The 15,679-nt window shown below is 35.8% G+C and overlaps 2 protein-coding genes across 2 annotated transcripts; one reads left to right on the top strand and one right to left on the bottom strand.

The window, feature by feature from the left end:
• LOC145632449 (protein GAMETE CELL DEFECTIVE 1, mitochondrial-like) lies at window positions 1-5,845 on the bottom strand. The gene is made up of 3 exons (XM_081684826.1): window positions 4,900-5,845; window positions 1,232-1,421; window positions 1-471 (listed from the first exon to the last, which is right to left on the bottom strand). Exons 1-3 carry the CDS (start codon window positions 5,619-5,621, stop codon window positions 253-255), a joined length of 1,131 nt encoding a protein of 376 aa, XP_081540952.1. The 5' UTR covers window positions 5,622-5,845; the 3' UTR covers window positions 1-252.
• A 2,362-nt stretch (window positions 5,846-8,207) lies between these two features.
• On the top strand, window positions 8,208-13,965 carry LOC145632448 (ruBisCO large subunit-binding protein subunit beta, chloroplastic-like). The gene is made up of 15 exons (XM_081684825.1): window positions 8,208-8,361; window positions 9,028-9,288; window positions 9,432-9,557; window positions 9,712-9,849; window positions 9,942-10,037; window positions 10,124-10,366; window positions 10,476-10,710; window positions 10,838-11,007; window positions 11,081-11,158; window positions 11,276-11,347; window positions 11,452-11,556; window positions 12,733-12,825; window positions 13,251-13,343; window positions 13,503-13,629; window positions 13,751-13,965. Exons 2-15 carry the CDS (start codon window positions 9,052-9,054, stop codon window positions 13,762-13,764), a joined length of 1,827 nt encoding a protein of 608 aa, XP_081540951.1. The 5' UTR covers window positions 8,208-8,361; window positions 9,028-9,051; the 3' UTR covers window positions 13,765-13,965.
• Window positions 13,966-15,679: the final 1,714 nt, after the last annotated feature.

Genomic DNA, 15,679 nt, shown 5'->3' with positions numbered 1-15,679 from the left:
TTTGGTACAGGGGGAAAAGCAAATGATTTTAACCAAATATTTGGAGTGGATCATATTATTCACCCTTAGAGATATGTCAACAAAACCTCTGTTTTCATCGATCAGGAATTGTCAACCAAAACCAGATCCAGGGATACAAAAGTGCTGACTTGCAACCATACAAATTTGGAGCAGAGATATCAGCTCTATCGTACAAAAGAACCAAACAAAAAATGCTGCCTAAGCTGTAGCTGTGATATGAATATATGCTTCTTACGGGAGTATTTTCCGACGGCGACGAGGAGTTTCCCTCTTGACATACATCTTCTCTATATCGTTCAATGGTCGTGTTGATCCATCAGGTTGACTCACAAATTTCCATCCACCACTTCCTCCACGCTTTCCCCGAGGTCCTAACTTCTCCACTGTAAAACTCCAACCATCTGAAGGGCGCCTCCTACTATATTTGTGCACCTTAACCTCATTCTTGAACTGCTCACAAAAGCGGAGATAGCATTACACAACATTATAAGCACAAAAATAGTCAACTGTTGGCAACATATTCACAGCACAGCAAGTTAAAGATTAGAACCAAATCTAGTCGACAAACATTCTGTTTTGGGATGTGCCAGATAACTGTCAGCCCTAACACACAACGGAAGTTGTAGTCACTCTCACATGAATGGAAAAAATATATATAGTACATCCCAAGATTTTCTCCTCCTTTTTCTTCAAGAAACAAGACACTAGAGCAATAGCTTTACCAGACAATGAGTACCACTGTCCTAGAAAAAAAGGACTAAAGTTCTCACAAACTTTGTATGCCAGTGGAGTATAGTAGTATTTGCTATTGTAATATTTAATCTTATGTTCTATTTTATAATTAATATTCAGCCCACTGCCTAAAAGTCAAAACCATCCAGTTAAAAAGAAATGGTATTGAAAGCAATAATTCAAGTGTAATCATTGATTCACTTTCACAGCCAAGGATGTTTAGTGCAACCCAATAGCAGAGTGTAGAGAATCAAGGTTGATCTAGTGGTTGGAGAATGGAGACCCTCCCTCCATCTCTGTGAGAGGGTTCAATTTTCACCCCTTGTTAGAGGGATCCCCAATCCCCCCCCCCCCCCCCCTCCCCCACCTGCAAGGGGCTTCTTACAAAAAAATAAAATAATGTACGACTCAATTTTGAAGTGACTCCAAGAGGTGAAACGAAGAGAGAGAGAGAGAGAGAGTTACTCCAGGCACTTACTTTCATCTTGTTGAAATTAAACTTCTGAAGGAATTCTTCATACAATATATCATCTTCCTTCTTTGATATCTCATAGTGTACTTCATCAGGATCTCTAGTGGTGCCATCCCAACCCTCAGGCATGACCTTAAAATCAGGTTTGTATGGAAGTGAGGCTACATGAAACTCTCTATCATGGGAAACGAAGAATCTGCAAGAAAGAAACCAACAGGGTAAATTCAAGGATAAAGTTTCAAACTTGTATTTATTGATACAATATTTATCTTTTTATACTCCCGACAAGAAGCATTAAACTACAAAAAAAGCCTACATTCCTCACAGTTTAATAGGCCCAACAATATGGATTAGTTGCAGGAAATCTTAAAAGCTTCAGATACAGGCACACAGCACAGCCAAATTGGTCAAATTTGAGTCTAAAAGTCAGCAGTGTAGTTTACAAGCAGTGCTTTATTATTTTTATAAGCATAATATAACAATATAAGCAGTTGCGATTTGTAAGGAAGTAATACAACCCTGAATACAAACAATATATAATTATAAAGGTAAAGCCGTAAAGGAAATAAAATGGTATATGGCTGGCAAAGTCTACATACAATTATACAAACAAACCAAGCCAAGAAGAACAAAAAACAGCAGAAGGCATTCAAGCAAACAAGGAAAGAGATTAAACACTTCTTCCTAATAAAATACCTGGAAACCCCAAAATCCAAACTACAATACACTTGACCAAATTACACTTTCTGTCTTCCAGTTACTTGAAAGATTAAGTTCGGTAAAATAAACTGTCTGATGCATTCAGTCACAACACACACGCGAGAGAGACGAGAGAGAGAGAGAGAGAGAGAGGGGGATACATAGCAAGGACAAAGAGGTCTACACACGGGTGAAAAGGCACAAAACAAGTATTTCCAAAGATCAGAAGCTTCTATTTGATTCCCAATGTCAAGTCCTCATCTCTTAGTTACAATATTTTCTTCCTAAAGCAAGTTCTGAGTTCTGACAATGACTATTTATTTCTTTACCATTGACTAGCTTTACTTCCAAAATCTATGATGAATAATCACCAAATCATCCGAGAAAGAAACTACCAGCATGGTAGACAGGTTCAGTAAGGTCTAGCAAGCTCTCATCTTCCTTTGAAACAGTCATCGATCCCAAAAAAAATTCTCAAATCCTGAGAATAAGACTTTTGCAACTATAAGCTCAAAAACCTGGGAAGCATGATTCCAGCTTCTGTTGATGCTGTTAGTTTCCCAATCTATTCTACGAGTAAATCTACACCTTTAGATTAAAGTAATTTACTTTTAAAAAAATCTTCATAGCTTTGCTACATCTATAACCCACTCATTTGACCACAAAGTCCAAGTTAGAGTGTGTAGAACCACTTATTGGGCTTTCTATTGCCATCAGTCCTCGATTGACTCTCTCCCTTTGCATCTATGATAACCTTGTACACCAGATTACCCACTCATATGGCCACAAGAATAGCTCAAAAGCCTCAAAATAGGCTTGTAGCTCCAATACCTCTAAAAACGCTCTTGCTCGTGACAGGGTAAATTTGGTAATACCGTAATATTTACAAGACTTCCTTTGAAAGCAACTATGAGTACAAAGTACATTTGTACTTTGGGATTGTACTTACGTTTTGAATCTTCTTAACTTGTCAATTTCTAACAGTTCTGATTTTAACAGATGCGGAAAAATTTTATTACACCTCCTGTCCTCTCTCACTCTGCGGCTCTGCCCTTCTCCCTGCCTAGAAGAAGGTTTCATGTCCTGAGATTTCATTACAAGGTAAATACCCGCTCCAAAATATATACTATCATCCTATTTTGTGTATATAAGAGGGATAAAGAGTGTAGTTGGGATTTCAGATATAAGTTCAGATATGAAAGAATCAACCACATTGCATTGTGCATTCTTTACATGGCAAGGACCATGTGGCATAAGAGTTTAATAAGTATATTACGAGCTCCATTTGTTTTATTTCAAGAATATTTAGTGTTTAGTTTTTCCTATGGGGGAGGAAAGATATGGAGTGTATAGAAAGACATCAAAAGGCTGTCAATGATTGACAAATGGGGGCAAAAAATCCTTAATCTTGATCTTAATGGTATGCTACTTCACTAAGCCCAACAACAAGAGATACTACATACAATTCATAATACCTTCAAATTGAAGAATATTGAATTATCTTGTCTACAAACAAGGAATGACGAGCTCTCAAATTAACTTGAAGGCAATATTAGTCATATTGTGGGTAGCAGAGAGGTGGTAATATAAAAAATGGTGAAAGAAGAGAGAGGTGTGTGTGTGTGTTGGGGGGGGGGGGGGGGGGGGGGGATGAGTCAACATTAGTCATCATTCATCAAGGGGTCAAATAACCATACAGCAGACACGTCACTGATATCAGTAACCTGACAATAAGGATACTCAATTTTGTATGCATTGCACACAATTCCAAACAATAAGAGTACATCATGCATAAAACCATGACCAAAGAGCAACTTATCTATTACACCAAATTACAAAGGGTAACCCATGAAAAAGCTTAATAATACTTGATTGCTCTCTAAACCAAGTAACTGCAACTCAGCACAAATTTCAAAAAACTAGAGTAGGATATCAGACTAGAATTTCAACAATCTGACCCTAAAACTATAATTACTCTCCTAAATACACAACTCATATTGTTTCGACAATGTGGTGTTTGTCTTTTCATCTCTAAAGATTGTTCAAGAGCTTAACTCCCATTACAAAGATACATGGTGCCATGGGAGGAACAACTTTATCTTGTATTCTCAACTGACAAAAGAATAGAAAAGAGGAAAGATAAAGAGAAGTTTAAGAGAGTGTGGCAAGAGAGAACATACTGAAAGGGTTTGGAATGCAGACATTAAAAATTTGCCTCAGACAAAAGTTTAGGTCCAACAAAGTACTTATATTCTCCTCGGGCTTCAGTAAGAAGCATAATCAGGTCAAAAACAGTGCCTCGCATATAGAGTAATAACTAAATTATCCAAATGTAAACTGAATGAAATGGCGAATTAAAAATCTACACAAAAGCAAGCTAATAAAATTACTTTGCAAGGGGAAAAAGCTGAGCACGAGAAAGGTAACAGCCAATAGGAATCCTACCTGTAGACACAGAATCTGTCACAGATCTATTGACCTGCTAAGAGGGGAAACTATAGAGGAGTGCAGTATTTTAAGCATATTGGGATTAAACTAGTTTCAACTACAGACATCGAAGAAATCAATACAAACAAATTATTCATATCATATACTTCTAACGTGCTGCGATCAGCAAGGGTACATTATCAAACACACTACTACCAGTTGCATAAGAACCCAACTAGAATTTGACATCTTGCTCTTTAAACATAAGAACTTAAACATCAACTTCAACCACAAACATACAATGAGCAAATGCCAAATTAAGTCATTCAAACACTCAACAGGTAGAACAATTCAAAAATACAAGCACTAATCGGCCATAAACCCATATCATCTTCATTACACCTAAAAGAAACAAAACCAAGCACCAATTGATACATAACAAAATTCCGCATACATTGTCACTAAATTTCTTGCTCACCTCATAATATGTTTCATAATAATAAAACTCAGTAATCAACCCATAAAAATGCATCAAAAAATGAACTTACTCAGGGAAAGCATCAAGCAAAAGCTCAACAGAATCATCCAAAGGTTCACCAAGCTTTTTCTCCTCTTCTTCCTCAAGCTCCTTAAGCCAAAGAATAGCAACCACCCTTTGCCTCATAATCCTAAAATCCTTAGCCAAGCGTTCCACATTATAAACCTCAGGGTCTCCCTTATGCAACCGATACATTTCGGCTTTTTCGGAATCCTTCAAGTAAGAGCCTCTAGCACCAGGCTCAGTAATCTGCTTCAATACCACACTAGTCTCTTCCATCTTTTCATCCCACTCATCCTCAGCATCCAATTCTCTCCTCGCCTCTCGCCGCGCCTCACGCTGCAGCTCTGCCATTTGCTTCCTTAACAATCTCTCCGACGAATCACCCGAAGAACGAGAATTCGATCGAGGCTCCGATACCGATCCAATTCCACCACCAGAAGGTACATGGTGAGCAACCTGATGACCCACTGCTTCCCCATCAAAGTGATCTTTGGTTAACCCAGTAGACCAAGAAGAAGCCGATTCATCCCACTGAAAATTATCACTGCCTACTTTGCTATCACCCCATGGAAGATTTCCACCGCCATTTTCGGAATCATTCGAGAAACTTCTAGAATTCGTAAACAGCTTGAAATTGGGGATTTCTGACAAATGCTTTGATAATATACTCGCACTACTGTAGTAATATGAGGGTGAATTGCGCGATACGATTCGACTCAAAAATTGCATCTTTTAGCAGCGAAATCGACGACTATAGAGAGAAATGGAAAAAATAAAAACCTAAAATGCTCTTGATTGAATGAAACAGCTAAGCTTGAAACAGCATCACATTGAAATGGGAGATGGGGTTTTCGCCATTGATGATCAGTGAAGGTTGAGGAAGAAAGAGAGGGAAGCTCGATGAATTGAGAGCAAAACAACTAAAATCCTAAACCCTAGAACAAGATTCGGGTTTCACAATGGGTGGTAAGTTTGAGAGGAAAACCCATGCCCGGCTTCAAACCCGTCACCAATTAGTGTTGATGGGTCATAAAGATAAGGACCCATTCGGTTCGGACTCGAAAATTTTAATTATAGACTAGAAACATTAACTCCGTACCTCAAAGATACGTTAATTTTTGAAACAACTAGGGCACCATGTGAATTTTGCAATTACCTTGAGGCTAAAGAGTACTCGATGAAATAACTAGTCGATTCCCATTTATCAAATATCAACAAACATTATTAATATCATGGCAATTGTTGTAAATAATAGGTAAGACTTTTGGAAAAGTATTGATAAAATAATGGAAAGTTGAGGTGGACTCCGTTGTTCCCATTTGTGGACAAATCTGGGGAGGAGGAGAGAGTAACAATGCCCCCAAAGTAAAACCCACCTCCCATTAATAATGAAGGAATGCACGTCAATCTGATCAAACACTACTGACGACGAATTTCAAACACAACTGGCGGCTTTGCCGCCAAATTAGACGACAACCCTAAGTAAAAATAAGGTAATTTAGGGTATAATTAACCCCAAAGGGTAGGTATTAAACTCATCCATTGTTTCCACCATTAGAGATGAGCTTTCATTGCTTCGTCATTGAAGATGAACTTTTCATTCTCTATTGAAGGCAGCCACAAAAGTTTGCCCAATTTTGTCCTTTACTAACATAGTTGAAAAGACTGCAAGACCCCTATATTAACAAGTTTTGTTGATATCTGATATTAACTTGTATTTTCTCATGAAATAACTATGTGTTTTTTTTTTTTCCCTTAAATGACATTAATTAATAGAAACCATATTTTAAGCACGAGAATTTTTTTTTTTTTCCATCTAAAATATTTGAATGAAGAAATTGTTACAAATTTATGTAATAAAAATTAAACATACATATAAAACTATGTATTTCATAAGACATTATTTGCTTACAATAAGTAGTACTTTGGCGTATTGCAAAACTTATACTAAATCTCCTTCATTCATTGAGTTGGAGTATTTACAAACTAAAATTTCTCAACCAATTCCATATAAAGTTGGTCATAGTTGTACGAGGGTAGGTTATGTCAGCTCATTGGTCAAGCATGTGTCTCATGCTCTGCTCGTGCATGTCATGTGTTTAGAATTGACAAAAAAAAAAAAAAAAAAAAACAAAAAAAAAAAAAAAAACCATGTCATGTCCGATTTGTGCCAACTTTTATAAACAAAGCACGTGCATGATCTGCCCAACGCAACACGCCAATGACCCCCTTAATTATTTTAATTTTTTATTAGATAAATTGGCCATAATCATGCGCGCTAACATGTCGTGCTTGTGCTAATCTTATATCAATTTTGAAAATGATCGATGTACATGCAAGATCCATGACCCATTTGTGTGCTTCTTAGCCGAGTCAAGCTACTCTTATGTTGATTTGCCCCATGCCCAAATCTACCTTTGTCCAACTATATTATGGTTGTTTGGGAGGCACCGCCATATTATGGTTGTTTGGGAGGCACCACCACTTAATTCACTATTTGAACTTAGGGCCTGTTCTCATTTACTGAACTGAACTGAACTGAACTGAAATGAATATTTTATAAGATAAGGAAATTAGGAGTTGAACTGAACTGAACTTAACTTAACTGAACTGAGCTAAATTGAACTGAACTGAATTTCATCGTAAGAGAACATACCCTTAACTTCAATTGTCCATCATGTGACAACTCAACACTAATAAGTGTTATCTTGCACAACTCCAGATGCGAGATATTCAGTGCACACGTCTATTAATCGAGTAACATAAAGTTAATTATAGTAGAGCTATAATCATAACGAGTGTCAAACTTACCATTGAAGAGCAATAAAAAAACATGACCATTAAATGCGACAACCTATGTGTTACCAACGTGGTCTAAGGAGTTTGTTTGGCACATTCCATGACAAACTTATCGCTTGCATTTAACTAGAGTATAATTTATTATATACAACCGGATGCACCGTACACTCAATTAACCCGACCCGAGGTTGGTTTTGATTTCCTTATTTGTTGATTAAATGAAAACCAATCATCAAAATGAGAACAAAATACTAATGCTTATACGGTACATCGGTACACCCGATGACCCGAATGTATATAATAATCCTCTAAGTTGAACAGATGAATATAAACCCAAATGTGTGACGACCAAGCCCAAATACAATCACATTAGACATTACTATGAGGAAGTAGGGAGCCATGGTGGTGCCAAAATATCAAGTTGTCCAACAAACGAAACCAAAAATTCTAGAGAGTTCTAAACACAACAAGAGATAAATAATCCAACGGTCCATAATTAGGAAGAAGGTTCAAGAGGCTAAAGAAATACCGGTTTTCCCTCAATTTAAACCTAATTTCTCTCATTTTCCGGTTTTCGCTAAAACCTTACCTCTTCACTCACTCCCCTCTTCTCTCTGCTTCAGTATTCACTCTCCATTTCAAAGCTCCTCTTATCCATTTCTCCATCTTCGTAAGTTCACATTTTCTCTCTCCTATTTTACTTCGATTTCATCGTTTCAATCTTCAACATTTACATTCTGTATATATTCTCTGCAATTTCTGTGAATTGATTTTTGAACTTTTTAATTGAATTTTGTGTTTATGCAAAACCCTAATGTTGTTCACTGATTATTGAGCTTTATTTTCATTAATTTGTTTATGAGATGTAAGTTTTGTTTGCTGCTAAGCTCCTTAATCTGCGTATATTGAGATATAATTAGTATTGTTTTTATTGAGATGTTATTATGAATATGTATATGTTCTTTACTACTTGTGTATCAATTGCTCTCAAGTTTGGGGCTAAATTATTATATTAATCGTTTGAATTATACTATCAACGTGACTATTAATTCCCGACGGATAGACTACATTTGGTGATAGTTGACCATTGTAATGTTAAGCTGTTGCATTTTGAGTCACATATGATTTTTGAAGAACTTAAGATAGAAATTGACGGTTGAGATTACTAAGTTTTGCTACTAAGTCAAATTTATCGCATTATAATGAAATCGAGGAAGTATATTGTTACAGTTTGATGAATTATGCTTTTTTGAAGAAGGGTGCTATTTATATTAATGAATGGATTTCTATAGGTTTGTTTTATTACGAAGATTTGTGAATTAATTTGTTTTTGCAGTGAAATCTCACGGTTTCTGAACAAATGGCATCAACATTCACGAGCATGTCTGCAATGGCTGCCCCTGGTGCCGCCCGTGTTATGGATAAGAAACCTTTGACCTCCGCAGAGAAACTATCCTCATTGGCGTCCATATCTTCTTCTATTAATTTAGGGAGACGATCTAATGCTGTTCTGCGGAATTCACGTTCAGTAAAGATCAACGCGATGGCCAAAGAGTTGTATTTTAACAAAGATGGGTCTGCTATCAAGAGGCTGCAAGTGAGTTTAGGCTAGGCCTAAGAATAGTTATTCAATCAATATTCTTAGGCTTTTTTTTTTTTTTTTTTTTTTTTTTTTTTTTTTTTTTTTTTTTTTTTAACTTTCCTGTTTATGTTGCTAAATTTACTGAATTTGTTGTCCAGAGTGGGGTGAACAAGCTTGCTGATTTAGTGGGGGTTACTTTGGGTCCTAAGGGTCGGAACGTTGTTCTAGAGAGCAAATATGGTTCCCCAAAGATTGTCAATGATGGTGTTACTGTTGCTAAGGAGGTATAAGTTTTTTAACCCCTCATGTAAATCTTGTTTCATGAGAGAGTTGGGTTGATTATTGATAAAACCATGCAATCCTGTGATCTTATCTATTTGTATTCTGTATTGTTGGTCAACCGTTACTTATATGCTGTGGTTTATCTATAACCTGAAGGTTGAGTTGGAGGACCCAGTTGAAAATATTGGGGCAAAATTAGTGAGACAGGCGGCTGCTAAGACTAATGATTTGGCTGGAGACGGGACAACTACTTCTGTTGTCCTCGCACAAGGTCTGATTGCAGAAGGGGTCAAGGTTTGTTTGTGAAGATGCTGTATAATTTCTACTTGATTCAATGACTGTTTGTTTGATAAATAATTTTGTGGAGTTTTTTTTGGTTTGTTTAGGTAGTTGCAGCAGGTGCAAATCCTGTTCTGATCACCCGAGGTATTGAGAAGACTACAAAAGCACTAGTAGCTGAGCTTAAGTTGATGTCAAAAGAGGTAATATAACAGGGAATATACACTTAATTAATATGTGTACTTTTACGAATATGCAGTCACCAGTAACCATAATTGATCTTTTGCAGGTTGAAGACAGTGAACTAGCTGATGTAGCTGCTGTCAGTGCTGGCAACAACCATGAAGTAGGAAATATGATTGCTGAAGCAATGAGCAGAGTTGGTAGGAAAGGTGTTGTGACTCTTGAAGAAGGAAAAAGTGCCGAGAACAGTCTCTATGTTGTTGAAGGAATGCAGTTCGATCGGGGTTATATTTCACCTTATTTTGTTACTGATGCTGAGAAAATGACAGTGGAGTATGAGAACTGCAAGGTTTGCAATACATTCAAAACTACTCTGTCGAACATTATTAGTAGGGTTGTCTTATGTTGTCACATTTGTGGTATTGCATTTAACATTTTTTGTGAAAATGTTGTTACAGGTGCTTCTAGTTGACAAAAAGATTACAAATGCAAGGGATTTGGTTAACATCTTGGAAGATGCCATTAGGGGAAGTTACCCAGTACTAATAATAGCCGAGGATATTGAACAGGAAGCTTTGGCTACCCTTGTTGTGAATCGGTTGAGAGGTTCTTTGAAAATTGCAGCACTCAAGGCTCCTGGATTTGGTGAACGTAAAAGTCAGTATCTCGATGACATTGCCATCCTTACAGGAGGTAAATGATTACATTAAACCCTTGCTGCCTTACATTATACTGCCTATGACCTTTTTGTTTTGATTACCTGTTTTCCTTCACTGCTTATCATGCACTCAGCTATCTCAATTTTTGTGAATGGTTGCAGCAACTGTTATTCGAGATGAAGTTGGTCTCACACTTGACAAAGCTGACAAGGAGGTTTTAGGTCATGCTGCCAAAATAGTTCTAACAAAGGATTCATCCACAATTGTGGGTGATGGAAGCACTCAAGAAGCTGTGACAAAACGGGTTGGACAAATAAAGAATCAAATTGAGGTGAAGTTGTTTTCCAGATTATAACATTGCTAGATTCGGTGATTTTGCATTCTTATACAAATTCTTGTTGCAGGTTGCTGAGCAAGAATATGAGAAGGAAAAGCTTACGGAGAGAATCGCAAAACTTTCTGGTGGAGTGGCTGTTATTCAGGTATGCTACCTTCCTGCTCTCAGCATCAAACCCTGTACAGTGGGCTGTATACAAAATCTCCAGAATAATTAATGTAATGGTTTCATTTGCTCATAACATGTTACATTTTCTTGGTAGGTTGGAGCACAAACTGAAACAGAGTTGAAAGAAAAGAAGCTGAGAGTTGAAGACGCCCTTAATGCAACAAAGGTATTGGATAAATTTTCGAAGAGGAGACTGATATTTTTTGCTTAGATGGAATACTGTACCATTTAGCAGTACATAACATGTATTAAATTTTACTTGCAATTTAGGCGGCGGTTGAAGAAGGAATTGTTGTTGGAGGTGGATGCACTCTACTTCGTCTTTCATCTAAAGTGGATGCTATTAAGGATCAACTTCAAAATGTTGAGGAAAAGGTTTGGTCAATTTAATTTCCTTTAACAGGAATTTTTATTATTTTTCTAAGTATAATATAGGGTGTTCATAATTTTCATCACCAGATGTAGTGCTGCTGAGGGCGAACTCTTTTTCTTAGTAAATACTCCCTCTGTCCCTTATTGATAGTCCCTTGTGGACAATTTTCTCGGGAATTAATGAACACAAATAAAAGTATATTGAAAAAGTAAATTTACATTGGGTATGCAAAAAATTAGAGAGAGAAAGTAATAAAAGTACATGGAAAAGCAAAATTTACATGTGAAAGTTAAATTTGCACAAATATTGTTGCAAATTGTAGGGAATTTTTGTAAAAAATTGATATTAGTGGTACTTGAAAAAAGCAAATGAGACTATCATTTTGGGACTAAATATTGGCCATAAGGGACTATGCCGAATTGCCGACTATCAATAAGGACGGAGGGAGTATATATTAGGGTGTGTATAATTTTCATCACAAGACACAGAACTGCTGATGTAAAACTCTTGCTTGTGGCATCCGCTCTCATCATCATGGCTAAGTTTATCAGAATAAGTTTTTTTTGTTTGTTATTTTGCTGTGTCATTGGCCAAGTTTAGTTGGGTTATTTAGAGAAAAAGTGCTTGATTTTATACTCCGTATCAATTAGTGTGTTTGGTCGTGTTGGTTCTGGTCAGACATCATAATTAGTGGGCGTAGCCGTAATAAGATTCATCCTAATATCACATTAAATGTGGAAGAGCAAGGAAAGATTAATAAATGAATGTCCATGGTATTGTCCTAAACATAGGCCTTTTGTGGCTATAAATATTAATTAGACACCTAGAGATGGTTTTCTATTGTAAATTTAGACAATGTAACATCACTTCATTCTTTTATATTGCCGTGATAACTTATTCTGGGCTGCCGTGTGCTTGCTTAATTGATGCATGTTGTTATTGTCAAAATCGAGTTGTATGACATTCTTCTGCTGTTTTTTTTCAAAGTTGTTAGTTTTAGGCTTTTTGCTTGTTATGGTAATAGCTTTTGGAACTTCAAATTTGCCTGATTCGTAGTGTGATTTTGTACTTTGTTGGTAAAATGACACCAATATCTCTTTATCGACTTCCCTTTCCATCATTGTAATATAGCTGTTCCTGGTTCTTTTAAATTTTAATCACTGGACTTTTCTTTGCAGGTTGGGGCAGATATTGTTAAAAGAGCATTAAGCTATCCCTTGAAGTTGATTGCTAAAAATGCTGGTGTAAATGGAAGTGTAGTCAGTGAAAAGGTATGTAATTCATTTATAATTCTTCTGCCAATTGTTTGAGAAAAGCTGTAGTACAGGCTGAATATAATTTCAAAAAAATACCTTGAAAAACTGATGTGCACTGCCTATGTTTGAGAATTGAGATCACCTAGTATGCTGTGCAGCTGGACTTTCTGAATACGTATTCAAGTTTCATGTTTTTTCACACCAACTTCAAAGTGCAATAAAAGGCATAATAGGACTCACTCCCAAAGATCAATGGGCAAATAATATTTACAAAAACACTTGATGTAGGAGATGATTAATAAAATAATGCTAAAAATGATGTGCTATTGCTAGCTAGCTATGTGCGCCATCTTGCAAAACAGCCACATTCCCGTTTTGGACAGAAGTTTTAATTATATGAGGTATTGCGCTCTTATGGATTTCTCGTTCTGTGGGTGTAGGTGCTGTCAAGTGACGACACAAGATATGGATATAATGCTGCCACTGGACAGTATGAGGACTTGATGTCTGCAGGAATCATTGATCCAACAAAGGTAAGTTGGATGAGTATTATTGGGCAATGGGTGTGAGAGATGTTGGGTCTGTGTGATTTGACATGTGATTGAATAAATCTTCCTGGGTGACTTTCGGGTTTTTACTGAATCGTGTAAGTTATGCTGTGATGTTAAAATGCCTCTAATTTACTTAAACAGGTTGTGAGATGCTGTTTGGAGCATGCATCTTCAGTAGCAAAAACATTTTTGATGTCAGATTGTGTAGTTGTTGATGTCAAGGAACCTGAGCCACCAGTGTCTGTTGGAAGTCCGATGGATAATTCAGGTAAGTACTATTCATTGCTTCGAAGCATCATAATCTGTTTCGCAAGTAATTTGTAATGATGATGACCACTGCAGGAAACAATGTGTATTATATAATGATGTGTTTTTTTTTGTTGTTGCAGGATTCGGTTACTAAACACAGCTTTGAGTAGTTTCAAGGAGACAGAGAGACGTTTGATGAAGCTAGGGTGTCAGTTTTGTAAATCAATTGATTGTTTAGAGGAAATTATGCTGTAAGGTGGTAGTTTTTTGGCGAGGACTGGTTACATGAATTTGCTGTTTAGTTGTAAACTTGCGGGAACTTAATTCAATGGAGTAAAATAAATGTTTTTGGTCATTGTGCTTTTCCTCAAATTTATAGAGATGCAACTGTGCATGTGTTGCTGCATAATTGTTGAATGTATGCTGCAATCTTTTCACAGACGGTCATCGTGCTGGTCGATGTCCCACACTTGGCAGCTTTGGGGTTGGATCGTATTTGTACTTTATGTTTCTCGTTTGGAGTATTTAGAGTATGCAGTCTATTTTGTGTTTTACTGTTTCACTGAAGGTCTTAATAGATTATCTGGTTGAGGTCACATGCACTTTAGGTATATGTTGAGGAACTTGATAATATGTGGTCTCACAAAGTGATAGTATGATTGGCCTTTAATCTTATCTATTAGCTATGATATATGTTATCTTAAAAAATGACTTTTGTGAGTGTGATTTTACACATAAAACCATTCTCTCACTCTTTTTTCTCTTGTAATTTTCTAATTCTAAACAATTTGTAAAGTTTAAAATTTCTCTTATGAGTGCGCATAAATAAAATCACTTTGAAATTTTTAGGGGGCTATAACAAATCCAATTCACCATAATTCAATATTTCTAGCATGTTTAAACTTACTTACATACATCAAAATTCGATTCACATTTTAGTTCTTTTTATTTTATTGTTAAAAATTTTCAAATTTGTACTATGATACCTTTCATAACCCAATGTTAATTTTGGAAAAAAGTCTAGATCCTTTCAAAATGATTTTTCAAGAAAAAAAAAATTAATTTTCTTAACATTAGACATAATTAAGGGCTAATTTCAAATTAGTTATTGCAATTATTGATATGAAAGCAAATAATGATAAAATTTTAACACTATTTTCTTTTTTATAAATATGGAGTAAGTAAATATTTCAAAAAAAAAAAATACGGAGTAAGTAAAAAAAAAAAAGTGAAATTAATGGAAGATAAAGTGCATCAAATTCACATGAGAAACACCCCAATTTTACTACAAATTTACACGAGCACACTTAATCATGGGCTCTAGCAAGGATTCCTCTGTCTCTATTTTGTTTTTTTTTGTCCTTTTATGATATCCAAGATGAGTTTTAATATGTACGGCGTGTGTATATTTTCATTTTCATATTTTTGAAAATTATATAAATGTAATATTAATTAATAAAATATACAGCGAAAAAAAGGAAATTTTGCAAATCACATCCATTTAAAAAAAAATTGCAAATTGCAATCCAAAAGTTCGTATAAATTGTAAATTGCAGTCCGATTTAACTTTTTCATTAGTATATAATGTTGAAAAATCTTCGGTTAAGGTTTTAGGGGCCATATTAGTCCTTAACGTTCCGAATTGAGCTCGGAATTAGCAAAAAATTAATGTGTCTCATTTTTACAATTTTCCACAAATTAATACATTTTTTATGCCCAAAACGAGACACTTACGTTATTTTTTTTGCTATTCCAAGCTCAATTCGGCCCCTTAAGAGCTAAAATGACCCATAAAACCTTAACCGGATAATTTTCAACATGTAAACCGATGAAAAAGTTAAATCGGGCTATAATTTACAATTTATACGATTTTTTGAGTTCCAATTTGTAATTATTTTTTAAAATGAGTTTAATTTGCAAAATACGAAATTTAAATGGTTGTAATTTGCTAATTTTTCTGAAAATAAAGAGGTGGACGAAGTAATAAAAGAAATAAGAGGGCGAGCTCTGATATATAGCCGGAACAGCTGGTGGTAAATGAAAACCTATATATCCCCTCTTTACTTTAC

This window comes from Chenopodium album, chromosome 5 (assembly GCF_948465745.1).
Source record: "Chenopodium album chromosome 5, dcCheAlbu1.1, whole genome shotgun sequence".
Taxonomy (NCBI): Eukaryota; Viridiplantae; Streptophyta; class Magnoliopsida; order Caryophyllales; family Amaranthaceae; genus Chenopodium; species Chenopodium album.
Note: the sequence above shows the minus strand (reverse complement) of the source record. Positions and strands in the feature narration are given on the sequence as shown.